The 26,944-nt window shown below is 41.9% G+C and overlaps 1 protein-coding gene across 8 annotated transcripts in view; it reads right to left on the bottom strand.

The window, feature by feature from the left end:
* Window positions 1–7,430: 7,430 nt before the first annotated feature.
* Window positions 7,431–26,944, bottom strand: part of CHST10 (carbohydrate sulfotransferase 10) — a 32,616-nt gene continuing 13,102 nt past the window's right edge. For 6 of the 8 annotated variants that reach the window (XM_038386243.2, XM_038386200.2, XM_038386220.2 and 3 more), the window contains exons 3-6: window positions 23,347–23,444; window positions 17,368–17,602; window positions 14,156–14,261; window positions 7,431–9,623 (exon numbers count right to left, since the gene is read on the bottom strand). In XM_038386243.2, the coding sequence (XP_038242171.1) occupies window positions 9,086–9,623; window positions 14,156–14,261; window positions 17,368–17,602; window positions 23,347–23,444 (977 nt within the window). In that variant the 3' untranslated portion in view covers window positions 7,431–9,085. Of the gene's footprint in view, window positions 9,624–14,155; window positions 14,262–17,367; window positions 17,603–18,771; window positions 18,825–23,346; window positions 23,445–26,944 lie in introns of those variants that run through there. The other 2 variants (XM_043516626.1, XM_043516584.1) reach the window with 2 other exon arrangements.

Raw genomic sequence — 26,944 nt, 5'->3', positions numbered from 1 at the left:
GCTTATGCAGAAAGCGTCATTTACAAGGTGTAGTGCTCAGTAAAGCTTATTTCACATACGGTCCCACCAGCAACCAGGTTTTTTGAAGGAGGTAACTAATATATTTGATTGGGGCAATTCCCAGGGCTGGGAAGAAGCTATTTGTTTTCCCCTTAAAATAAGGGACGAGGTTTGTTGAAGCCGGGTGGGAATTCATGTTCAGAAGAACGTGTGTGGTGGATTGGGAAAAAGGCAGCTTTCCATAGGGGTATAGCTTCTTTGCAAAGCTCTGTTCTGACAGTGGTTCTGTGGGGGGTTTTATTGGGCCTCAGTGACACCATGTTCATTGGGCTTCTGTGACACCATATCTACTGTGCTAGGTCAGCACTGATCTAGATCTGAATCTTGGAGAAGACTCTATCACTGCCTCATACCCCTTTGGTAAGGAAGAAAATAAAATGGACTCCCAGGGACAGGAGGGGGAGATGGGAGTGGTAAAGGTGTTGCTACCCAGGAAATACCTTCCAAAGAGGAAATTAACTCAAAAGCTTTTATCTGAGGGAAGCTGAAAGTCTGTCGATTAAAAGGGAATAAAGAACAATTAAAACAAACTTTGAGAGAGCTATTGAGAAGAAAGATTCCACGTTGGCACAGACTTATGAAGGGGTGAACGCAGCCAGAAATGGGTGACATTACAGCAAAGAAAGCCGTGCCTCACATATTTGCTTAAGATGTTTGAGGCTTGGTGGGGAAAAAGGTTACCAAAGCAAAGGCTAAAGGGAGAAAAAAAAATCAGTGGCTTTGGAAAGCTTGATACAAGATTGGCAGATTCAATCTTTGGCACTTCAGCTAGCCACCTGTGTATACCCTCCCATCCGGACCAAAGTTCCTTTGTCTTAATGCTTGTTTTTCTTTTGCCTCTTTTGTTAACGAACTGTGCAAGACTAGCATGACAGGCTCCTGAGTTCCCTGAAAGTGCATCAGAAGTCATCAAATAAATGAATGAAATATTGAAGAAACATACCTGCACAGTTGGCTTTGTAGAAAATGTGATTTTCTTTCATTGTGCGGAGAGGATCCGGCTGAAATATGATTAGTTTGGAATAAAGAAGAACTCACAGATGACATTCTCTACCCATTGAGGTCCATTGTCCTTCCACTGTGCTCTGGGTCTCTCTTTAGTGTGTAAAGCCTCTTCTTTTGATGACTTAAGAACTCAAACAAAACATTTAATCATCAAAGTCACTTCCAACTAGAAGCTATAGACAATATACCCCAAAATAGAGTATTAAACCGTATAAATAAATTTACCTTGGAACAAATTGGCATGTGGAGTGCAAGTCTTCCGTATTGTACTTTATGCTAGTGATACACTGCTAAGAGGATTACAATTTAAAAATCAATATCTCATTAAGAGAATTTCTTTTGGCTAGCAAGAAATTAGATGACTGCTCTTTATATGGAGGTAATGGCAAATCCTTTATCAGTCTAACTTTAAGCCCATAAATTATTAAAATTTTCTGCAGATTCTTGCTCTACACAGAGATGTATTTCAGCAATATATGAAATTCAGGCTTGCTTAAATCAAAATTTGTGACGCAGGGATCTCGTGGTGCCAGCTAGCACATGGGTCCATAGGGTTTTACAGGGATCCACTTGGTCAGATATATGCAAAATAGTTCACCAAAGGGTGGTATGTCAGGTTTCTACAGAGAGCCAGGAGCCCCCTAGTCATTATAAACATTGTGCAATGTATATGGGGATAATATTTAAGAAGTTATGTATCTATTACTGAAAACTATGTTCTTAAGGTCTTGGTGGTAAGGCCGGTCACCGTGACATCCTCGGACATGTTCCTTCCAGGCAGGTGGTAATAGATGCTTATCTCCCTGTCTAGTCATTTGTGCATTATATATTGTCTGCCTCACATTAGAGGCCTATTTGCATACTGAGCCAAGTACCAATCAAAAGGTTGCAAAATCTACAAGACAGAAAATCTACAGGAAGGAACAAAATAGCAGGTGCATGTCCTATTTATGAAGATAAAGGATGGGACTTGTATATCTTGGGAGGCAAAGGAACATGGAGGGTCCTTCTCTTAGGAGACAAGCTGGTAGTATATCTATCTCATGAAAAGAGGATTACAACCAAACCTGGCTGTAACACACTGCAAGGACTTTGGGTGACCTATACTCTACAAAACATGAGTGTATCTAGTTAATTAAGTCTAGGTTCTAGAATGCATGTTATGCTTTTATTCTATATGTAACCATTTGTTTCCAATACTCCTACCTGCTATTACGTGAATCTCTGGACTTTGTTAAATAAACTTAATAAATATTATCCCCATATACTTGTTTTCACTCTAAACATGTCTGAGTGGTGTGTGTTCAGGAGAGCGATGATCAGAAGTGGAACTGATGGGCTGGGGTGTACTGTTCTTTGGAAATAGCGAATCTGTGAATACTGTGTGTCCAGTGGAACAGGGGCTGGACACTCCAGGGAGACATTTGGAGGCCTCAAGGGCTGAAGTGTGCCTATCACTTACCCGTGGAGAGCCAGTGGGGCCTGCGAGGCCTAGGGGGGAGTGCTGGTGTTGCCCCTGGCCGCTGGAGTTTGGGAGCTGACACAGACAAGGTCAGGTAGTGAGGGGCCTCACAACGCTCAGGAAGTGTCACTGTGGCAAGGCAGCAGGGTCTAGACCCCATTTGCTGGTTAGCCAAGGATCATGCTCCAGCCACGCATATACCAGCCAATATAAATACTGAGCGATTCAACAGTGAGAAAGTTGGAAACAGGTAAAGAAGAAGGGGTACAGTTTGTTACTTTCTATTTGGTTATTTCAGGTAAGGGAGATAGAACAAAGGAAAGGACAGGATGAATAAGCTGGAGACGCGTGCTAAACGTACCAAATTGTAGTTGGAAAAAGGGTTAGGTGCACAACACGCTAGAGGCAAATAGAACGACAAGGCCCAACTTCCTGGATGGCAGGAGCATATGTGGGTGTAACTTATCTACCAAGGGGACAGAAGGGTGGGGTTGTGGCAGGAGAGCAACCAACAGGAGAATATAAAATAACATGCATAGGGAGGAGATGGTGTGGAACTATTTAATCCTATAACCCCAGCCCTCAACCCCCTTACTGCTCATGACCAACATGGAATTTCTATGACCATATCTCACTGCTGAATTTGATCCCAAAATCCTGTCCTGAGGGGCTTTACAAATGAAAGTTAGACTTACAATATACTAATGAAGTATGTTAGTGAAGAAGACAGAAGTATACAAAAAGGAGCAATAGCACCCTTTTGGGGCCCTGGCTTTCCCACAGAGCTGTCTCAGCAGACTGGGTGGTAGCTGCCTTTTTATACTGTATTTTGTACGTAATTTTGTATCTTTTAAAAAAGAGCAGTGGCATTCATTGGTTGAGTAACATTATGAAGATGGAAATTCAGTGCAAAGCTCCTTGACAATAGACAGAGCAAAACAAGTGGATCCAGATACAGACTTTACAGCATGTCAGATTTCAAATGTAACTTGCTGAGAAATGTTATCAGAAACCATCTAAGTAGTAAGAACAGAAGTACAGGATAAACAGAGACACAAAAAAATGCAATAATTATGCAGTTAGCAAGATTTATAGCATTAAAGGCAGATGAAATATCTCAAAGCAGTAAATGTCACATCACCAAGATTCCCATATATATAGTAAGTCATTTGTAATCCATAGCAATTCTGTCTCTATATGCTAAACTCTGAACTGTGGAGTGATCACACTATAAAGATACGCATTCAGGGAAGTAGCTACCTACAATCTTCTTCTATCTTTGCAAGGGAGGAGAGGTGAGTGTATGTCACAGCATATTATCTTATGCTGCTAAGGAGGGAGAGTGAGAACTGAAAAACATAAAAAGGCTACAGATTGAAGAAACAAAGATCTACAAGAATATCCCTATTTATTAAATCACAATAGGTGTGTAACTTGCAGTTGTTTCAAAGGAATGTTAGTTACTCCATAGAGGGTTTTAGATTGACTAGCAGGTGCGGTTTTCAGTGCTGTCTGGAATTTTTGTCAAGGTCATTGCTTGTTATGACTCCAGGCAAAAGTACGTTCCTTTGCCCCTGCACTCTCTGCCTTCCTTAATAAGGGGAAATTATGATTAAGTGTTACTTAGCACTAAGTAGCATCATTTGTCAGCTGTTGTATTTCCTCTGGATAATGTCAGCCTGTTGCCATCAGCTGTTCAACTGGAAGTGTATTGCTGCTTGCCTTGCAGGGACTCTTCTCTTATTACAAGGCAAGGCACACTACAGTGCATTCAGAGCTGTACAGCTGCTCTGGTGGCAATGGGCTTATGGCACCTCAAGCAATTGCAACAGATGACAAAGGGAAATCAATGGAGCATTCTAAAGTTAAACACAAGTCTATTAAAAACACCCCAATGAAGTTCTGCACAAGGCAGCACCAAAGTAGGGTGAAAACTTGAGGGAGACAGACTCATTCTCTTTCCGAGGGGAGGCATCAGCCTGCAATACATTCTGGACAATAACACTGTGGATTTGATTGCTAATAGAAGAATATAATTCTGCAACTGTCCCCATGGCAGCGCCACAGAACACACACACTCTGCTGCAAATTAATCAGCACACTTCTCTGTCCCCCTGCTCTCGCAGTTGCACGCCATCTGTAAATCTGGTGACCTACGGGGATGACGTGCAGGGAGCAGTTATCTAGGTGCCTTAGCCATTCAGCTAAATTAAGCCTTTAGGGCCCAACTCTCATCTATCCCAAGGCCTCTTTACACCACTCTGGCAATGTAAAGGGGCCTTATAGTGAATGTAAATTAATTTGATGCCTATTTTAAGACCACGTTGTACTGACAGGGTGGTGTAAAGGGGCATTAGCTCACGTGATAATTGGTCCTTAACCGGATATACAATTTCCTCCCTCCACCTACAGTTATCTGATTCCTGTCAACTATGTTCATTATGAGCGCAGGCCTGGCCTTACTGTTTTGAGGAGGGTCAGCAAGAAGATTCTTTGAGCCCCCATAATGTACTTGACTCATTTTATATAAAGGGAATTTGGTAGAGGAGAGAGCCATGCCACCAGCAGTTTTCTCTGGTGCAAGAGAAGAGGAGCTCAGTATGTACAGCCACCAATATAGACACTATTTCAATGACAAACTGTCATGGGGCAAGAAGGAAGCTCCTTTCGGGGACCAGTAACTGGTTAAAAGATAGGAAACAAAGGGTAGATATAAATGGTCAGTTTTCAGAACGGAGAGAGGTAAATAGTGGTGTCACGCAGGGGTCTGTACTGGGACCAGTGCTGTTCAACATATTCATAAATGATCTGGAAAAAAGGAGTACATAGTGAGGTGGCAAAATCTGCAGGTGATACAAAACTACTCAAGATAGTTAAAGCTGACTGTGAAGAGTTACACAGGGATCTCACAAAACTGTGTGACTGGGCAACAAAATGGCAGATGAAATTCAATGCTGATAAATGCAAAGTAATGCACATTGGAAAACACAATTCCAGCTATACATATAAAATGTTGGGGTCCAAATTAGCTGTTACCACTCAAGCAATAGATCTTGGAGTCATTGTGGATAGTTCTCTGAAAACATCTCCTCAATATGCAGTGGCAGTCAAAAATGCTAACAATGTTGGGAATTATTAGGAAGGGGATAGATAATAAGACAGAAAATATCATAATGCCTCTAAATACATGGTATGCCCACATCTTAAGCACTGTGTGCAGATGCAGTCACCCCATCTCAAAAAAGATATATTGGAATTGGAAAAGGTTCAGAAAAGGGCAAAAAACTGATTAGAGGTATGGAATGGTTTCCATATGAGGAGAGATTAATAAGACTGGAACTTTTCAGATTGGAAAAGAGATGACTAAGGGGGGATATGATAGAGGTCAATAAAATCATGACTGGTGTGGAGAAAGTAAATAAGGAAATGTTACTTACTCCTTCTCATAACACAAGAACTAAAGGTCACCCAATAAAATTAATAGGCAGCAGGTTTAAAACAAACAAAAGGAAGTATTTCTTCACACAATGCACAGTCAACCTGTGGAACTCTTTGTCAGAGGATGCTGTGAAGGTCAAGACTATAACAGGGTTCAAAAAAGAACTAGATAAATTCATGGAGGAAACATCCATCAGTGGCTATTAGCCAGGATGGGCAGGAATGCAAAACCATGCTCTGAAGTATCCCTAACCTTTGTTTGCTAGAAGCTTGGAATGACAAGGGATGGATCACCTGGTGATTACCTGTTCTCTTCATCCCCTCTGAAGCACCTGGCATAGGCCACTGTCGGAAGACAGGATGCTGGGCTAAATGTATATTGGGCTGGATAGACCATTGGTCTGACCCAGTATGGCAGTTCTTATGACAAGTCTCAAAGGAGCTGGGATGGAAGGCCCGCACCTTGCCTCATGGGTTCCGTGTGCACCCTATGTTGGCCACTGCTCCCCATGTTGCGGCCTTTCTTGCTCCACTCTTCCATTCGTCCGCCTCTCCTCTCTTCCTCCTGCGTGGTTTTCACCATTTTAGCCTAGTCCTCCTTCTTAAGCTTGGTCCTCTCATTTTAGCCTGGTCCTCCTCCTCTCTTATACCAATGAATTCTCCTAAGAGATCTCAATGAAACTTTCATTATACTCTCTGAGGTGACTTTATGCCAACATACCTTGTGTTGACCTAACTTTCTAGCATAGACATGACCTGAGTGTTAAGTAGTTTCTATAGTATTCATCCACAATTATTCCTGAAATGCTATTAACCACAAAAGAATGAAGATTTCCACATAGAAAAAGTAGCTCAGAGGAATATTGTTTTAGTATATTTCAGTTACAAATTGAGAAAAAGATAATGAGCATTCCAATTCCAGACTGTAAAGTGTAGGAGCACAGAGCTAGGAGTATGGAACAATTAGAAAAAGGTCACAGAATAGTAATTTAACTGAACTTAGTAGGTCACTGCATCTAGTACCAAACACTATGCTAAGAAGAATAAAACCAGACACAGTTATGTGATCAGTATCTTTTGCTTGAGAGAGAAAAATTCTACTTCACTTTTATTAGGACTAAACTTTAAGGCCTTAATTCACTATACATTATTCACATTGTTACATTTTAATTCAATAGAGAGGTAATCAATCAGCTCATTAGCTCTGAAAGGCATTTAACAATATACTTTTCTATGACTTCATATAAAAATAACTGAGCTGTTACATCCTTTAATTATCAGTTAAGAAGTAACAAATCTAAGACATTGTAACTGCTGCTTTTTCAAGAAAAACAAGAGCACTTCAAGCTTTGCCACCATAGACTGCTCTTTTGTGAACAATGCCCAGTAACAAGTCTCCCTTAGACCAAACAGTCTGTCAATATGCTTCTGGAATCACATCCAGCTACTAAAGGACTTCCTTTCCGAGGACAGCAGCCCATGTCCTATTTGGCACTGGTTTTCCTTTTTTAAGTTCACAGGTGTAAGATACTTCCTTTGCCCTGCCACAGGAGGCTATCCACACAAATACTGTGGCTGGATTTAGAACGAAAGACTCCACAACTTTATGGCCATCGTTAATGATTCTAGCCATGGAAGTTGAGACACTATTATATTCAAAATTCATCCTTTAGGAGAGAGATACCAAAAATGCCGCTCGGCAGCCAAATATGTCTCTGCGAATCCTAAAATGCAGCTGTGGTCTTCCCTCTGCCACTTACTGCAGGGTGGGGGCAAAGCTGATCAACCACAGGTTTTTATTGCTGGTGAACTAAAAAACAAAAAGACGTCTTGTAATCAAACAGGAACAGTGCATGCACAGGCAAATACTATGGTTGTGTTAATTTAATTTTGATTTAAAAATGTATACACAAAAGTGTAGCTCTTGAACTCCTGGCAAGTTGCCAAAGCTGATGGCATAAAGTTTGGGCACCTTTGATTTAGGGCATTATGCCAACTGATCACTGGGAAGAGTCAAGAATGAATCTACCCATTTAGAATTGGGGAGGTACATTTCGGGAGGGGATTTGTTTTTCTCTGAAGCATCAGGTACTGATCACTGCTGGAAGCAGGATACTGGAGTGGCTGGACTATTGGTCCAAATAATTATGGCAACTTTTATGTTCATATGCTTTCTTGTTTTCATGGCTTATTTAATATTTGTAACAGCCTGAAACATTAGAAAATAAACAACGTTAAAATGCACACTATTTAGAAAGTGGGTCTTGGCTTCTATATTTGCTCTTGCAAATACAATTCATCTGTACTTTTTAATTAGTTTTCCTCAAAGTCTCCCCAACAGTCCTTCCGAGTTTCTTGTTGGGATCTATGCTCCACCTCAAGTTTTCAGACAACATACAAGCTTGGAAGTTAACAATTAAAAAATGAATCATTATTTCATTTGTTATCTGTACTTACTACTGATAGTAAGTACAGATAACACCATGACACAAAATAAAAACAAACAGCCTCTGGAATCTGCCCTTTTTGGATAGGACTGAAGCTTCTGTCAAGTTAGACTCATTTTATGTGTATCGCAAAAAACAGCATTAGCTCAGCACAACGATTATAGCAGCCACACAGCAGACTCTAGATGTCTTTTGCTTTTCTAGCGCATCATCGGTTTTTGGTCCTATGTCAGCCTCTAGTTTTCATAGCCCATGAGAAACTCCACACTTCTTTTTATAAGCATCAGGTCCCCTTACATTTCACAAAACTGGTATCTTTACGAAATGCTTTACAACATTTTACATTGCATTCTATTTGATGCTCTTTTATAGCCTATTGATTTCTTCCTCTTTTTCCTTGGGAAGAGGGGATAAGTACAGTATATATGTTGGATGAGACAGATTTAATTCATAATAGAAGATTGCAATGTCATATGTTGAAAACATGGTCAGTGGCTAACAGTTAGGAACCCCTAACTGCTCGTGTGACAAATATTCCACTGAAAAATGGAGCAACATCAAAAAACTAGAAAACAGTGGTACACTACTGTCAATCCCAGTTCTGTCAGTGCTTCAGCTGGTATTCATATGCTTTAGTTTAATCTGATAGACATGTCTTCAGAGTTTCTAGGCATCAGTTTAGTAAGAAATCTGGTTCCCGATATCCAAAGAGTTTAAAGTCTCCTTCAAAGCGGGCATATAGGCGTCTTATATCTCTCTTGCTAATTCCTGAGAAATAATGCTCTACCTTTGTTTTGTTGTATACCGTTATTCCTGGTGGAATTGTGGGATACGATACCAGATGGTCTATTCCTGCTTCTTTCAAGATATATGGAGCATCATCCTCCAGGGTTTCATGGTGTCCAATCACACTATACGTTATTTCACATGGGGCACAAAGTTCCACGTATGTTACCCAATGAATTATGTGATCACCAAACTGAACATCTAGCCATCGGTGGTTAGGGTCTCCCAAATAGCGCACAAAGTCCTCAAACTGCAGCCCCTTGGTCTCTGTGCGGTTCTTCCTGTATTTCCGAATAATGCCAGGAGCAATTTCATGCCTGTACCAAGGTTCAAATCGAGGATTGTGGACAAACTTGTCCTTAAATGCAGAAATAAGTCTTTCAAATGGATCTCTTACAATAAAAAACTTGAAGTATAAATTCAGTCTAAAAGAAAACAGAAATGGAAGGGATTAAACAGATAGAAAAAGTGAACTACGTACCAAAGAGCCACAAAACTGAGATAAAATACGACCTCTGAAACACCAAGAATATGACTCATAAGAAGTAGCCCACTTTTCATCTATCTCTCAGACCTAGGCTCAAATGAGCTTTGGACCTGGCCTCAAATGAGATGTCACCTTTCTGTTATGGAACGATCCCTTCTCAAAACCAAGGTGGCTTATAAAACCCCTTAGTCTTATATTCAACAAAAAACTATATTTTCATAACCATCCGGGCACAAGTCTCCTAAGAGTCCAAGAGGCCAGTGAAGAAGCTTGGCAACATGTGACCTCCAGAAGAGGTAAGCGGAATGTCCGGGTTCCAGTAACACAGACACAGGTAACTAACCGCTTTCATGTTCTCTCCACAGGTACCAATGCGGAGAGTGGACCAGATGATATGTCTGGGGGGAGAAAGCAGAAGGAGACTCCGCTGGTTGGGAGGCATGAGATGCGATGTCCTGAGGTTGGGGGTTCCACGACCACCACTCCCAAGAGGAGAAGGCGGGTGGTGGTGGTCGGGGACTCTCTCCTCCGGGGGACTGAGTCATCTATCTGCCGCCCTGACCGGGAAAACCGAGAAGTCTGCTGCTTGCCAGGGGCTAAGATTCGTGATGTGACGGAGAGACTGCCGAGACTCATCAAGCCCTCGGATCGCTACCCCTTCCTGCTTCTCCACGTGGGCACCAATGATACTGCCAAGAATGACCTTGAGCGGATCACTGCGGACTACGTGGCTCTGGGAAGAAGGATAAAGGAGTTGGAGGCGCAAGTGGTGTTCTCGTCCATCCTCCCCGTGGAAGGAAAAGGCCTGGGTAGGGACCGTCGAATCGTGGAGGTCAACGAATGGCTACGCAGGTGGTGTCGGAGAGAAGGCTTTGGATTCTTTGACCATGGGATGGTGTTCCATGAAGGAGGAGTGCTGGGCAGAGACGGGCTCCATCTTACGAAGAGAGGGAAGAACATCTTTGCCAGCAGGCTGGCTAACCTAGTGAGGAGGGCTTTAAACTAGGTTCACCGGGGGAAGGAGACCAAAGCCCTGAGATAAGTGGGAAAGCGGGATACCGGGAGGAAGCACAGGCAGGAATGTCTGTGAGGGGAGGGCTCCTGCCTCATACTGGGAATGAGGGGCGATCAACAGGTTATCTCAAGTGCTTATATACAAATGCACAAAGCCTTGGAAACAAGCAGGGAGAACTGGAGGTCCTGGTGATGTCAAAGAATTATGACGTGATTGGAATAACAGAGACTTGGTGGGATAACTCACATGACTGGAGTACAGTCATGGATGGTTATAAACTGTTCAGGAAGGACAGGCAGGGCAGAAAAGGTGGGGGAGTAGCACTGTATGTAAGGGAGCAGTATGACTGCTCAGAGCTCCGGTACGAAACTGTGGAAAAACCTGAGTGTCTCTGGATTAAGTTTAGAAGTGTGTGCAACAAGAGTGATGTCATGGTGGGAGTCTGCTATAGACCACCGGACCAGGGGGATGAGGTGGATGAGGCTTTCTTCCGGCAACTCACGGAAGCTACTAGATCGCATGCCCTGATTCTCATGGGTGACTTTAATTTTCCTGATATCTGCTGGGAGAGCAATACAGCGGTGCATAGACAATCCAGGAAGTTTTTGGAAAGCGTAGGGGACAATTTCCTGGTGCAAGTGCTAGGGGAGCCAACTAGGGGGAGCGCTTTTCTTGACCTGCTGCTCACAAACCGGGTAGAATTAGTGGGGGAAGCAAAAGTGGATGGGAATCTGGGAGGCAGTGACCATGAGTTGGTTGAGTTCAGGATCCTGACGCAGGGAAGAAAGGTAAGCAGCAGGATACGGACCCTGGACTTCAGGAAAGCAGACTTTGACTCCCTCAGGGAACAGATGGCCAGGATCCCCTGGGGGACTAACATGAAAGGGAAGGGAGTCCAGGAGAGCTGGCTGTATTTCAAGGAATCCCTGTTGAGGTTACAGGGACAAACCATCCCGATGAGTCGAAAGAATAGTAAATATGGCAGGCGACCAGCTTGGCTTAATGGTGAAATCCTAGCGGATCTTAAACATAAAAAAGAAGCTTACAAGAAGTGGAAGGTTGGACATATGACCAGGGAAGAGTATAAAAATATTGCTCGGGCATGTAGGAAAGATATCAGGAGGGCCAAATCGCACCTGGAGCTGCAGCTAGAAAGAGATGTCAAGAGCAACAAGAAGGGTTTCTTCAGGTATGTTGGCAACAAGAAGAAAGCCAAGGAAAGTGTGGGCCCCTTACTGAATGAGGGAGGCAAGCTAGTGACAGAGGATGTGGAAAAAGCTAATGTACTCAATGCTTTTTTTGCCTCTGTTTTCACTAACAAGGTCAGCTCCCAGACTGCTGTGCTGGGCATCACAAAATGGGGAAGAGATGGCCAGCCCTCTGTAGAGATAGAGGTGGTTAGGGACTATTTAGAAAAGCTGGACGTGCACAAGTCCATGGGGCCGGACGAATTGCATCCGAGAGTGCTGAGGGAATTGGCGGCTGTGATTGGAGAGCCCTTGGCCATTATCTTTGAAAACTCGTGGCGAACGGGGGAAGTCCCGGATGACTGGAAAAAGGCTAATGTAGTGCCCATCTTTAAAAAAGGGAAGAAGGAGGATCCTGGGAACTACAGGCCGGTCAGCCTCACCTCAGTCCCTGGAAAAATCATGGAGCAGGTCCTCAAAGAATCAATCCTGAAGCACTTAGAGGAGAGGAAAGTGATCAGGAACAGTCAGCATGGATTCACCAAGGGAAGGTCATGCCTGACTAATCTAATCGCCTTTTATGATGAGATTACTGGTTCTGTGGATGAAGGGAAAGCAGTGGATGTATTGTTTCTTGACTTTAGCAAAGCTTTTGACACGGTCTCCCACAGCATTCTTGTCAGCAAGTTAAGGAAGTATGGGCTGGATGAATGCACTATAAGGTGGGTAGAAAGCTGGCTAGATTGTCGGGCTCAACGGGTAGTGATCAATGGCTCCATGTCTAGTTGGCAGCCGGTGTCAAGTGGAGTGCCCCAGGGGTCGGTCCTGGGGCCCGTTTTGTTCAATATCTTCATAAATGATCTGGAGGATGGTGTGGATTGCACTCTCAGCAAATTTGCGGATGATACTAAACTGGGAGGAGTGGTAGATACGCTGGAGGGGAGGGATAGGATACAGAAGGACCTAGACAAATTGGAAGATTGGGCCAAAAGAAATCTAATGAGGTTCAATAAGGATAAGTGCAGGGTCCTGCACTTAGGATGGAAGAATCCAATGCACCGCTACAGACTAGGGACCGAATGGCTCGGCAGCAGTTCTGCGGAAAAGGACCTAGGGGTGACAGTGGACGAGAAGCTGGATATGAGTCAGCAGTGTGCCCTTGTTGCCAAGAAGGCCAATGGCATTTTGGGATGTATAAGTAGGGGCATAGCGAGCAGATCGAGGGACGTGATCGTTCCCCTCTATTCGACACTGGTGAGGCCTCATCTGGAGTACTGTGTCCAGTTTTGGGCCCCACACTACAAGAAGGATGTGGATAAATTGGAAAGAGTACAGCGAAGGGCAACAAAAATGATTAGGGGTCTAGAGCACATGACTTATGAGGAGAGGCTGAGGGAGCTGGGATTGTTTAGTCTGCAGAAGAGAAGAATGAGGGGGGATTTGATAGCTGCTTTCAACTACCTGAAAGGGGGTTTCAAAGAGGATGGCTCTAGACTGTTCTCAATGGTAGCAGATGACAGAACGAGGAGTAATGGTCTCAAGTTGCAATGGGGGAGGTTTAGATTGGATATTAGGAAAAACTTTTTCACTAAGAGGGTGGTGAAACACTGGAATGCGTTACCTAGGGAGGTGGTAGAATCTCCTTCCTTAGAGGTTTTTAAGGTCAGGCTTGACAAAGCCCTGGCTAGGATGATTTAACTGGGACTTGGTCCTGCTTTGAGCAGGGGGTTGGACTGGATGACCTTCTGGGGTCCCTTCCAACCCTGATATTCTATGATTCTATGATTCTAAGTGACCACAATCATTTTGTTCCTATCCTCCCACTTCCTCAACCCTTCTCAGGGCCCAAATGATTTCAGTAGCATTACTTACGAAGTAAGGCACTTGTTGATGTGAATAAAGGTGGCACAATCTGGCCCTTAGATTGTAAGTTTTTCTGAGAAAGGAATCTTCGACTATCTTTTATTTAAAACACCCTGAGCACTTACGTGTTATATAGGTAACAGATGAGCCAGAGAAATCCTAAGCACATCTAAGCACAGCCTGGGTTTGATTCTCCACTCCATTTCACCAGTAATGTTGGTTTTACACTTCTGAACTCAGATGGTAACACCAACATCAACGGAATCAGCAGTGTTACACCAGTGGTAACACCATGTAACAGAAACTGAAATCTCCTTGGTGCGATCTGCATTTTAGTATGTGATCCTCCTAATTTTCCTCTTTCGTTCAGAAACCTCTCTCTCTCCATGGGAAATCGCATCTTACCGTTTTTGAATTTCAGAGTCACTGAAAGAGGATAAGCGTGGAAGTCCGTTCTTCTCATGGTCATGTACAATGTTCTCTGGGATCTCTTCTATGGAAGAAAAAGCTCCTAAATAAAGAAGACAGAAAAGGTTACCTTTAAAAGAGGTGGGGAAGGGTATTTGTCTCTCAGTGGTATTTTTTCTCTCTTCTGTGGCATTAGTATCTATGGTTACTAGGTACAAAAGCTGTTAAATAAGGGAAGATTCAGACTGCAACACTAATGGCTGTTCAACACTCAAAAAAATACAGATTTGTAACATAGCTCGTCTAAACCAAACAAGCATTCAAATCTCTTAATAATGCATGTTAAACAAGCATTATCTGTCAGCCCTCCCTTCCCTTCCCACAACTTTCCTCCCACATAACCCAGCTGGAAAGACTTTGAAGCTTAGTGTTGCAGGAGGGATTGGCTTTTTTAGTTTAGTTTCCAGCAAACAGGGAACACTGTAAAGCATCTACCTGAACCATGTTAACTCAAAACACTTCACTGTCAGGCTCCTGGCAAGCTTTCTTTGCTTGGGTCCTTTTTTAATTAAACGAAAAACTACATTGAAAACTACCAAACTTCAGATCCTTCCGTGTTGCATAAGAGACTAAAATACATAACACATTCAGAATGGTGAGCATACAGATGTTAGTTTATCAGTCTTTCTGTAGGCACGTGAGGGTGCAGGAAAGGGTAACAGCTAGTTTAAGACCCCAGTCCTGCAGTGACGTGCCAATATAGAGCGCCATGGACCTCAGTGGGATTCCATGTGGGCGGAAGGACAAGTGCAGTGTCATCAGACTAGCAAGTCTCCATGAAAGCCACCAGTGCCTATACACAAGTGCTCCCACTGCTGGAGTCGCACTGGTGCCAGGAAACATGTTTCAGGAAAAAGCCTAGTGTCAATAAGGCTGAAGTGACTAATTCACACAGCTTGGAATCTTAATGTCCTCAGTCTTTCCTGTTTTATAATTAATGCTTTTTGTCCTCCCCTTTTCTTGTGTAAATTGAATGCTGGCAAATGCCAGACTTGACAGCCTAGAAGACTGAAGTCTTCTATTCATTCAGAGCTAAGTTACAGCATAAGCAATGGCAGGGTCAATTACTCCATACTGCCCTAAGGAGTGTACATCAACTCTGATCTGCAGAGGTCACCAACTCTATCATTAGGCCTGTCTGCTGAGACTGCTCACTGAGGATGTGATTAGTGCCAACTGGGGTGGTGGTCCTTGTTAGCAGGCACCTGCCTGCTGGGAACTGGAACAAGCCCACCAAATGCATCTTACATAGGCCACCGATAATCAAATGGTGGTAACTTTCTGTCACTATTAACCAGGGCTGGATTTGAACCAGTAAGATGGAGGTAAGACACTCTACAAATCTAATGATTAATCCTGTTGTTCATACTCAGAAAAGCTTTGCAATAAGAACATCTGGATCTGCATCCTTCCTGCGCTATCAGACATTGCTTAAGGCCCAGACAAGGCTTCACAATCTCTGTCTATCCTGAGCCACTCTTTGCATGTCTTCTAAATCCCATACGTTTTCCCTCTCTTAGTACTGTTCTGTAGAGGCAATCTTTCCATCAGCCCCTTTTATGTGTTTCTCTAGCTGCCCAGTGGCAGATGTTCTAGCTTTATTCTTAACTCATGTCCCAGACATTTTCATCATCTTTTCTGGACAACTCTAGAGATAAAAAGTAATTGAAGTTTCTGATGAATCTCAGATTTATTATAATTCATTTAATTCAATATCTAGTATTTGCATGAGGCATTTGCTTCCAAATCATTCTGTACCTTTGGTGGATTTCCAGCTTTCACATCCATATGTTGAGGGAGAAATAACATTTGAGTTCAAGCTTTGTAGTTTGGTCTTTAAGTGGTAGATTTCTGTATGACCAAATCTTGTTTAAGATGGTGAATACGGCTGCTGTCTTGCCAGTTCATAACATTATTTCTTTTTGGATATCCCCACAGGCTTGCACATTACTGCCAAGATATGTGAATGGACCCATCTTTTGTATTCCTTTGTCTTCTACTATAATGCTTGAATTGGGAGTTTCTGAAGTTCTCATTAGATTTGTTTTTTCATAATTAGTTACTAAGCCTGTTTTTTTTTTTTTTTGCAATGCTGGACTTTTGGTCTTTGCTTACGTGTTGGTTGAGCAGTAACTCAGAAGAGCTATGTCGTTAACACTATCTAGATCTTCTGTTGTACTGTTGTCGAGCCATGTGAGGCCTGTATTGTATCCATCTACATTTTTTCTCAAAATGAACTGTGGCAATACCAAATAGGAAAGATGAGAAAATGCATCCTTGTTTGACATCAGTGATTACATTAAACCATTCACTCAAGTCTGCATTTATTTTTACTGTGCAAACTGCACCTTGAGATATAGCTTTGATGAGGTTAATTATTTTTGTTCGCATACCATAACACTTCAGAGAGAGAGAGAGAGAGAGAACATGCACCTGTCAGAAATTTATTTTAACACAAATCACAACATTGTTCCTTTTCTCCTGTTTTAAGTCATTCTACAATTTATTTTCACTGACCAGGCTACAATTCTACACCCTTAAGTGAATGATATGATTGATTCTTCATAATTCATGCCATGGCCCATTAATAATGTATATACAAAATCCCAGTGTTACAGACCTGCAGCAGCTGCCAAACTGAAAACTGAGAATTGCTGTCAAGATAGAAATTCCAGCTTTATGCCACGGAAATCTTACAGTACTGCTGAAAAATGAAACTTTTTCTTATGGCTAGACACTTGAAATCACAACTGTTCCTTTTGCTGTTGGTTCAAGTCATAGGTTTTAAATTACCCTGGTTTAGGGAATTGTGATCCTTTACGATTCACTTGCTTAAAATTTCTACTCACAGGGTGCCCGGCCTGCAGTGAGAATAAATCCACCAAATAAATTCTCAATGGCTCAGATAAACCACTTTTGAGGTAAGTTACAAAGGTATTTATTCTAGCAGAAAGAAGGTAATTTTTAATTTTTCAGAAGGAGACATTTAAAAAGGACTAAAAGGAACTGCAAGGAATGAATGAGTGGAATTAAGTATCTGTTTGTAAAGAAGAATGTTAAGAAATTAGTTTTAATGCTTCCCTCATTCTAGTGACTCAGCCCTTTCCCCCTCAAACGAAAACTTTACACTCATTAGAGTAAGTAGGTACCATTTAAAACAATCAAGACTTTTTTCCATTGAGTGTTGCCCACTTTCGGAGTCTGACAGAATAGGATCTTGTGCTTGTCACAAACAAATATTCGGTCCAAGACAAACTTGGAAACAGTAGTATGAGAGAGATTTCTCAACGCTGCATCTCTGCACACATTCCTGAGAAGCTCAATCCTTTTCACATGGACCAGTGGTTGGTGCATCGGATCTTCAGAAAAAACTTTTCCAGTCGGCTTATTAAAAAAAAACAAAAACAAGCAAAAGTTTAACTTTTAGATCAAATTTTAGAGAGTAAGAGACCAACCAGTCAAATTCAGTATCCTAGTAAAGTATATATTATGTTCTGCCCTCTTCTGTATAAAAAATATTGTTAAATTTACATCATCCCAGTTGGCTTCCTCAGTGTTGCTACTACAGAGGCTGGTGATTTTCAATCATTATCTAGGAGGGTAAGAACCTTTCTATACAGCAATGTTTATCAAGTTTGGCCTTGTCTGTATAGAAAGGAACAAACCATGCTTTTACCAGAACTTAAAATCCCTTATCTAAGTGCAGTGGCAAGTTGGAACTTTTCCAGGTGGTGGGAAGGCAGAGCTAAGTGATCAGTTTCAGCGGAAATGAAGTTTTCATTTGAAACATAAAAGATTTTTAGCCTTTATGGATGGGAAGATAACCTTCCAGATGCAAAGTGATGCTGTGCTGACTTCCTGTATCTGCACATGCAGACAGCTCCAATGCATCTGTTTCTCCAAGCTGCAGCAAAGTAAGGTTGACCAAATTCTGCTCAGTTTCACAAGTGCTCTTCAGAACCCAACGGGCAGCAATGAAGCAAACATTAACGGTTCTTTCACTCTGCAGCTGCTTGGGAAAGTTTTGCACAGCAGCAGAGGTAGGCCCTAGCACAATTCTGGGTGAGGAGGAGGAACTACTTAATCAAATAGCAACCCAATAATCAGAAAGAGAAGCAAAGATGATAGAGGAGCAGTAATATCGCAAGAACACATCACGGTAAACAGCTCAAGCTCTGTTTTATGGAAATGGTCATTGTGACGTTGCACCCCACAATGCTTTATGAGAATATGCTTATGAATGTACATATACATAACTGGAATATGTTTTATGCTACATATGCCACATAATCTTTGTAAAGGTTATGATCTACTGAATATATTCATCCTATTTGTATGCATATGTCATTGTTGTATTAGAAGTTATGAATATTGGCTGTGTACTTGTTTGATTTTAAGTAGCCTTAGTAAGGCATTTGGTCAGCTTCTTTAGAAAGGAATGTGCAAGTTACAATCAAGAAACGCTTAACAGACAATGGATCTTGGAAAGCTCCAATCCACATAAGAAGTCTATCTGAGGTCGTTCAAGGTAGCATGTGAACAATGGCTACTACCTGTAAGGACATGTGACTTGCCCATGTGACTTCCAAACTCCATCTTGTAGCTGGGATTCTACACAGGGGGAGGGAGGGGTGTTCACCCACAAGAGAAAGTCTATTTAAACCCCTGGGAGACCCCTCCATTTTGTCTTCAGCTGGTTCAAGAGATGGCCTCTCCACCCCCAAAGGATACCTGAAAGAAACTGGAACAAAGGACAGTAACCACGGGGGTGTGAGTGATTGCTGGACCCAGACTAGAATGAGGCTAGTCTGTAAAAGAGGCTTATTGGAACATCTCTGAGGGTGAGATTTTATCAATATTCAGCTTCTTACTGTATTAGGTTTAGACTTGCATGTTTTATTTTATTTTGCTTGGTAATTGACTTTGTTCTGTCTGCTATTACTTGGAACCACTTAAATCCTACTTTTTGTATTTAATAAAATCACTTTTTACTTATTAATTAACCTAGCGTATATATTAATACCTGGGGAGGCAAACAGTTGTCCACCTCTCTCTATCAATGTTATAGATTGCGAACGATTTATGAGTTTACCCTGCATAAGCTTTGTACAGGGTAAAACGGATTTATCTGGGGTTTGGACCCCATTGGGAGCTGGGCATCTGAGTGTTAGAGACAGGAACACTTCTTAAGCCGCTTTCAGTTAAGTCTGCAGCTGTTGGGGAACGTGGTTCAGATCTGGGTCTGGGTTTGCAGCCGGCTAGCATGTCTGGCTCAAACCAGGCAGGCTCAAACCTGAAGTCCCAACTGCTAGGGAAAACAGACTTAGAAGTAGTCTCAGCACATCAGTTGGCAGTTCCCAAGGGGTTTTCTGTGATCCAACCCGTCACAGTCATATCTACAATTATTTCATTCAGTGTTAGGTGTTGGCTTTCCAGAAAGCATACAAAGCTTTCTGATTCTGTTAAAGTGAGACATTGGAATGCTTAGGGAAATTCCCGGAAAAAAGACCCACAGATTAACAGTTTAAAGTAAAGCAGCTTGGGTTTATGAGGCTGAAAGCTGCTACAGCCTTAAAGATCTTGCAGGGTAATAAAGCTTATGGCCTTTCTGCATTAGCCTCAGAACAAGGGTTACTACATATAGAGAAAAAAGAAAAGGAGTACTTGTGGCACCTTAGAGACTAACAAATTTATTAGAGCATAAGCTTTCGTGAGCTACAGCTCACTTCAACACGGCTGCTTCTACGTATAGAGACTTAAAGTCAGGCATGTGACAGACGATCTAAACTTAGGTGATTTGATCCTCTGAAGGAGGGCGTCTGCACAAGCACCTTAAATCTTTCAGAGAGCAGGTGATGCCTTGGTGAACAACCTACAGCTTACAGGGAAGGTGAAAGAAGAAACGTAAGGCTTGAAATACATTCTGGCCCCTTCTTCAATGCTTCTGATGTTCTCCTTCTGCACTTCTGTTCTGCTCCAATTTTTCCCTGAGTGATACAACCTCCTCATTCTGCTATCACTCTCCATGACCCACTTCCCCACTGCACCTTCAAGCTCCATGCTCTCCTTACCCCACCCATCTCCACTGGGCCTCTTAAATCCACAGGAAATGAGCACCTTAGGAGGTCTATTGAAGGGAGTACTGGGGTTAGCAGGGACTTGGCAGGGGCAGGAGGAAGAGGATCAACAGCAGAAGGTGGCAACATTTACCCCTCCCCTTGAATAGATGAATTAGGACCCTTCCATTTTAATTGCCTCCCACTTTCTGGTCTCAAGCAAGGAACTGGCAGAACTGTGGTGACCACCAATCTTAAAAAGGGAGCTCTTTAGTTATAAATAGCTTGCCGGATTAACTTCAATTCTGGTGGGGAAAAAAATCTATTTTTTCTACTCACAGGCTTCCCTAGTAATTGATTTACACTGTGAGGCCGGATTCTTCGAGGAAAAGGGCTAGAAACTTTCATTTAAAAATGGGGAGGAGGGATTAAAAGAAAAAAGAAAAAGTGTGCTGACACCTCCAGCAGTCATTTTAAGGGAGTCTAAGCCAATGAGCTGTCTTGATATTGCTATTTAAAATAATCTTTGAAGTTAGTGTTCAATCAAGTAATATTTGGTCCTGTGCACTAGATCTCAACTAGATGAGTCCAGCGAACTTAATTTTATATAGAATGGTTAGATAATGAAGAAAAACACACATTTTCACAAACTAATTTTCACTCAGATTTTCCTCTCATTTTTCCTCCCTTTTCATATTGTCTCTTGGTGCAAAGTAGTAAAAAGTTGGAAAGCTTTGTCAACTCTGCTGAACACATCCATTTCTAGGCTATCAGGCACCATTTACTTTAAATGAGGGAGCAAAATTTACCTTTTCCCCAGGCCTGACTACCAGCTTTTGGATTTTAGTAGAGGGATAGGCCAAAATCTGATTTATAAGGAAAATTCAGTTACAACCTTGACTATGATGTGGCTACCGACAGCCCCTGATCCCCCATGTTATTGATTCCAGCTGCATTCTGTCCTTATAGATTTCTTATTGTCACTGCCGATCTCAGCACAAATGTTAGAAACATATTGTGAAAGAAGAGACCCTACTTCTCTTATTTTCTTGAATAAAGTCCCTTATTCACTTTGAGCTCTCTATAGCTCACTGTTACAAAGGTAAAGTTCAGAAGGATCTGATTAAGGGAGCTTGGAAACCCAAGCACTGTCATCCATGCATTCAAAACGTTAAAAGCTTCAAGCATGTGTCTGTGAAACATACGTAAGGAGGCTAATTAAAAGCCTTTTTGTTTTCTACCCCAATTCTCCATGGGAAAACATGATCTACTGCTATTCCTCTCCAATCTCTCTTGGCCATAATGAAATCTGAAAAACCTAGCAGATTGCTTGTCTGATTATAAACATCACCTTTGCATGTATTCTGGATTAACAGCTCTCCTCAGCACTTCAAGCTGTCATAAAGTCATGGGTGAGATAGTACTGGATTCAGGCACTTCATTATTCTTTCCCTGATATGCAAGGGCAGATTTTATACACTTACAATATTGCCAGCCTTACATCAAAGTACTGTCCAAAACCCGGGGCTTTCTCAGTTTGAGCATTCTGGTAACGACTTCAATTTCAACCTCTACATGCAAAAAATCAGCCATAAAATTACTTGAGACAATGGGAAAAAGAGCTTCCCTCAGAACATCACCAAAACAGCCTCCCTCATCAATCCTTTATTCCATGACATGGCGTTACTGGCTTGTTTCTGTAAATTAAAGAGTAGCAGACTTGTTTTGCCTAATTTCCAGTCACTCAAAATTGCATGCTAGAAAGTTCAACTTGTAATGAAGTCTATTGGGTTCATGTTCTGCTTAGGTGAAACCTGAGATGTGGAGCCGAGAGTACACAATACATGCAGAAGGTGAGTGGGGGGGGGGGGATATGGAATGGAACAGGCAGAGCAAAAGACAAAAACAGAGAGACTGCACAGAGGACTAAAGGAACCAAAAGTGGAAGGGGATACGGGGGGAGACACAGTCTAATTACAAAAATAAATATAGTGGACCAAATTTTGCTGTCAAGAACTGTGCAACCCAACTGACTGCAACAGAGGCCGCCCAGAATTTGGGGTGGTACATGTGTGTCACAGATGGGGCAACCACTTTTGCTAGCTTTGTGAGCAGCACGGATGCTATTCTCTCCTGAATACACAGCACACATTTCCCTTTAGACAGAAAGGCAGTTTTTCAGTTGACTCACTATTAGAAAACAAAGGACTTACACCATCTGGGGGAAGCGGTTTATAGCCACAAACCAGTTTTGTGGTCCCTGCAATGAGCTGTCTATTCCACACCAGGCCTGAACAGGTAGAATAGGCCAATTAACCTTATAGGCTGCATCTGGAGGAAAGCCAGGCACTGATAAGGCTAATGGCTGATGATGCCCAACTGGGGAAGGAGCTGGGATAGGCTTATAAAAAGAGGAAACCGGTGGTAAGACGGAGCTTTGTAGGGAGAAGCATTGCAATCACTGTCTAGAGAGGTAGGAAAGAACCTAGGGAAACAGAAACAGGGTCAGAGCTTGAGCAGAGTATGGTTGCTGGGCACAGGGTCCCTGGGCTGGAACCTGGAGTAGTGGCTGGGCCTGAGGTGCCCTACCGCCTACTGGGAAAGTGGCACAGACTTGGCAGTGGATCAGAAGACTGCCTGAAACAGCTTGTCCAGTGGGACTTTGATACCGCAGAAGGTGAGAACTAAATAGTGACTGGCCAGAGGGCTGAGACATGAAGAGGGAACATCCTGACTCCAGAAAGAGACCACTGGGCAAGTCACAAAGAGGAAGTAACTTTAGTGGAGAGAAAGAGAGAAACCAGGGGCAAGCAATTTACGAAGGGTATGTCAGACCAGTTCAGAACTAATCCCCAGGTGCAGCCACAAGGAGGCATCCCAGCAGCGAGTGAACCCCATGACAACTCCAAGAAGAACAGTATGACGTTCTCCTAACTTATTCTAAATAAAAGGGCCAAGTACATATTTCTTGTCCAGCAATTCCTGATGCCCTAAAACAAGAGCTTTCTTTCATTAATTCCATATTTTCACACATTTTTCAGTAAACTGAACAGTTATCTCAAAAGCAGGCACCTGGAATTCTTCAGGCAAACATTTCTCCTCTGGCACTTGTATCTTTTCAACTTTTGTCATAGCTGTCAGCATTAATGGCTCTTGCTTGACACCATATACTAGATAAGAATGAGAGAGGAGAGAATTATAGAAAAATGGACAATTATTTCTGCATTACAGCCAACTACTGGTATCAATTCTTGAATCAACAAACATATTTTAGGGCTTGCTTCAAAATGGGAGGTTACTGAAACAAATATGGCACAATTTGGCTCACTAATATATTAGAGGATGTCTTCTGGGACGTTGGTTGCTAAAGGCATAATTCAACCCGGTATAATTTCAGTAGAATTACACCAGGGATTAATATTGCCCTATGTCTTTATTAGGCTTTTATTAACATTGCATAAGGAAGAGCAGAGAAACATAAGAATTCATAAATCCAGCCTGTAAAAAAGATTCATCTAGTCATTTCACATATTGTTCAAGACATTAATGTATGATATTTAAATTATATTCAGTAGACAAATGAGCATAACTATATGGGTTTGACAGCAGGAGATTTTTACTTTCTGTAAGATCAGCTAAGTATAGCCAAAAAGAAAATTAATCCATCAGTGTTTGCGCATCTTAGTATGCAGGTTTGTCCTGTTGTATGTGTCACCGTTCAGGGCAACCGCGCCTGTATTCCTCCTTATGGTTCATAAGGGCACCCACTCCAGGCTCCCAGCTCCTCAGCCATCACCTCTCTTGGGCTGACATCCACTTCTCTCTTCCTCCTGATCAGGGTTTTTCCAGGCTGCACAGTTCCCTGCCTACCCCATGATATTCCCAGCAAGCTAGACTGCCCAAAAGGCCAGTATCTGCACTTTGCTTTCTCTCCAGAGGCTAGAACCAGTGTATTATCTGTAGTTATAAGTTAACAACACAACTCTTTTTAAGCAAGCGCATACTATTTTTAAGGTGAAAGCACTACATAGAAAACATATTAAAAATTAAAAAAAAACTCTACACACATGCTAAAAATCTTATCAGAGGTCACCCTAACTTCAACAAGGGGATCTGGTAGGTGTCAATCCTTCAGAACTCAGAACTGTTTTTTCCCTGTGGCAACAAATTTGTGACAGTCTCAGATTCAGACTCAGAACCACCATGAACATTTCAGTCTTTCCTTTATACAGCTTTGGACTTTGCTTTTGGCCTTATATAAAAGGTGATCAGCTCACAATGGCCCACTCCTCAGGGTGTACCTTCAAAAAGCTTTTGCATAACCAAGGGTGGGGAATTTGCATTTACCTTCCCCTAGACCCCGTGTACTCAGAGGAATATTTGGTCCAGGGCAGAAGGGAAAAAAAATGCCATACTCATAAAATATGGAAAACAAATAATTGATTTAAAGAACAATTGCTAAACAAAATAAAGTAGAATAAACAAGCCCCTTGTCAACTGACTACAATATTTTTGAGGATAATCCTCACTATGAGTATTAATTGTAAAGGGTTGGTCCCCCCCCACCGCAGCTTAGCACTCTATATTTTTTTTCTTCTGTGAAGATAGTTACTTGTCTCCATTTGTCCTAGTACAAAGATAAGCACCCTCCAGCACGTGTTGCTTCATTCATGTGCCTGTAGTGCAAAGTGAAATTTAGAAGATCTTTTCACTTTAACTTTACTGTTTGCACAGGGAGCAAAGTAGCAATCTGAAATTGGAGTAAAGAGGAAGTAATCAGATTTTGCCATTTCCCTTCACGGCAACAGCAAAATGAAATTTAGGGAAACCCCTCAATTTCCTGTCAATTCAACTCTGTTCATACATAGAACAAAGTAGCACAGGAGGGAGAGAGAAGGGGAAGAGAGCAAGAAGACCAACGGGGAAAAAAGGAAGACTGTTCCCTTGTAGTCCCCATCTGCTGACTGTTTTCACCTGGTCTCTCGTCTTATACTGCAGTAGCCCCTACTCCAAAGAGCTTACAGTCTTTTTGTTCTATGTTTGTCGTGCTATCGTGTCCTGGTCCATGACTGGAGTTACTAGGCACGATCCACAGTATAAATGATAAATAAATGACAGTTGCAAAGATGCTTGTGGGACACACACCCATGCCACACACGCAAAGCCTTCTACAACAGAATTTTATTTTTGAGGGCTTTCAAACAAATAAAGATTCCCAACCCTCTGCCCTACGGCTTAAGATGTCTCCTACAATAATAATTCATCAAGACAGTATATGGCACTTTATTACATTACTCTCACATTTTTACAGATATATAAAAAATACTTGAAAGAGCAAGCCACCTGCAATTTAAGGACAATTGTGATCTTGCTGAGAATTTATTATTGCTGAAACTAGAACAGAAGTGTCTCAAATTGCAAGCTAAGCCATTTTACATGCAAAGAAGGTTTATTCTTCTTCAAATTAGTTCAGGAGTAGTAATAGGAAAATTAAGTAGTGGTAGTGAAAAAAAGTTATGTAACTTAAGCATACTGAGGTGGAGGAGGATAATCAATGCTTGCTAAAAGCTTGTAATATCATAGCAGGAGGAGATTAAACAAAATTAAAACTACCACTTCTATAAAGACAAGGGGAAGGAAGTCAGTTATTTATTTTTGAGGATACATGCATATAAGACAGAAAAATCAAAGAGAAAACAAAGCGTACCATGTCTCACTGGAGACCAGATTAGAACCCAAAGAATCAGTTCATCTCTAAGGCCCCAATCCTGCAATGAGCTCCTGTAAGCAGGAGCCAAATTGCAAAGGCGTGCCAAACTTCTGAGCCAAACTGCAAAGATGAAGCAGTCTGCCCAAGCACAAATCATTGCGGGACCCGGGCCCAAGTTGCAAAAACGTGAGTAAAAATAAGCCAGAGAGTTGCCTACTTAATCACAGGAGCTAAAAAGCTATCCATCAAAAGCAATTTGAACAAAACATACACCTTATGAAAACTGGTTGAGTTAACTCAAACAAATAGTATTTTCTACCTTTAAATTGTCTCACAAGAGTTTATGGCAGGTGATTTAGGAGGGTCAGAATATTTTTTATAAATAATCAGTAATTAGACAGTTTTTCTATCACTATTAAATATTTCTGGGACAAAACAGTTCGGGGCCAAAATTACTCTCTCTCTTCCCCCCCAGCCATCATTTTGGAAAGCCATACACAAAACTAATGTTTATGATCCCTTTCCAGAAATCTTTAGCTAACAAACACTGTTCTTACAGCTGTCTACATTCTACACAATATCACTGGATGGCAGTTACTTAGCACAACTAATAAGGCTCTGATTCTGCAGAGGTATGTACATAATCTATGTGAATACTCCCAATAAAATCAATAGGACTACTCCCAGTGTGTAAAGTTACTGCTTAAGGCTTTGCAGGATTGGAGCCTAAGGAATTACATTGTCTTCTGTTCCAATAGCAATTCTGGGAGGAAAGGAATTAGCTTTGACCCAAAAAATTGGCAGGTACAAAAAAGAAAAGGGGTGAGTGGGTATTCCAAGTAAAAGGTTAAAAATAAATAATTACATCTGAATTCTCTTGACATTCCTTGATGGAAAGCTGTGGTATGCAGCCTCATGTATAAGATGCTTATAGCAATACATTGTTATTGTGGAAATCAG

Source organism: Dermochelys coriacea, chromosome 1 (assembly GCF_009764565.3).
Source record: "Dermochelys coriacea isolate rDerCor1 chromosome 1, rDerCor1.pri.v4, whole genome shotgun sequence".
Lineage (NCBI taxonomy): Eukaryota > Metazoa > Chordata > Testudines > Dermochelyidae > Dermochelys > Dermochelys coriacea.
This window is presented reverse-complemented; position numbering and strand designations above follow the sequence as displayed.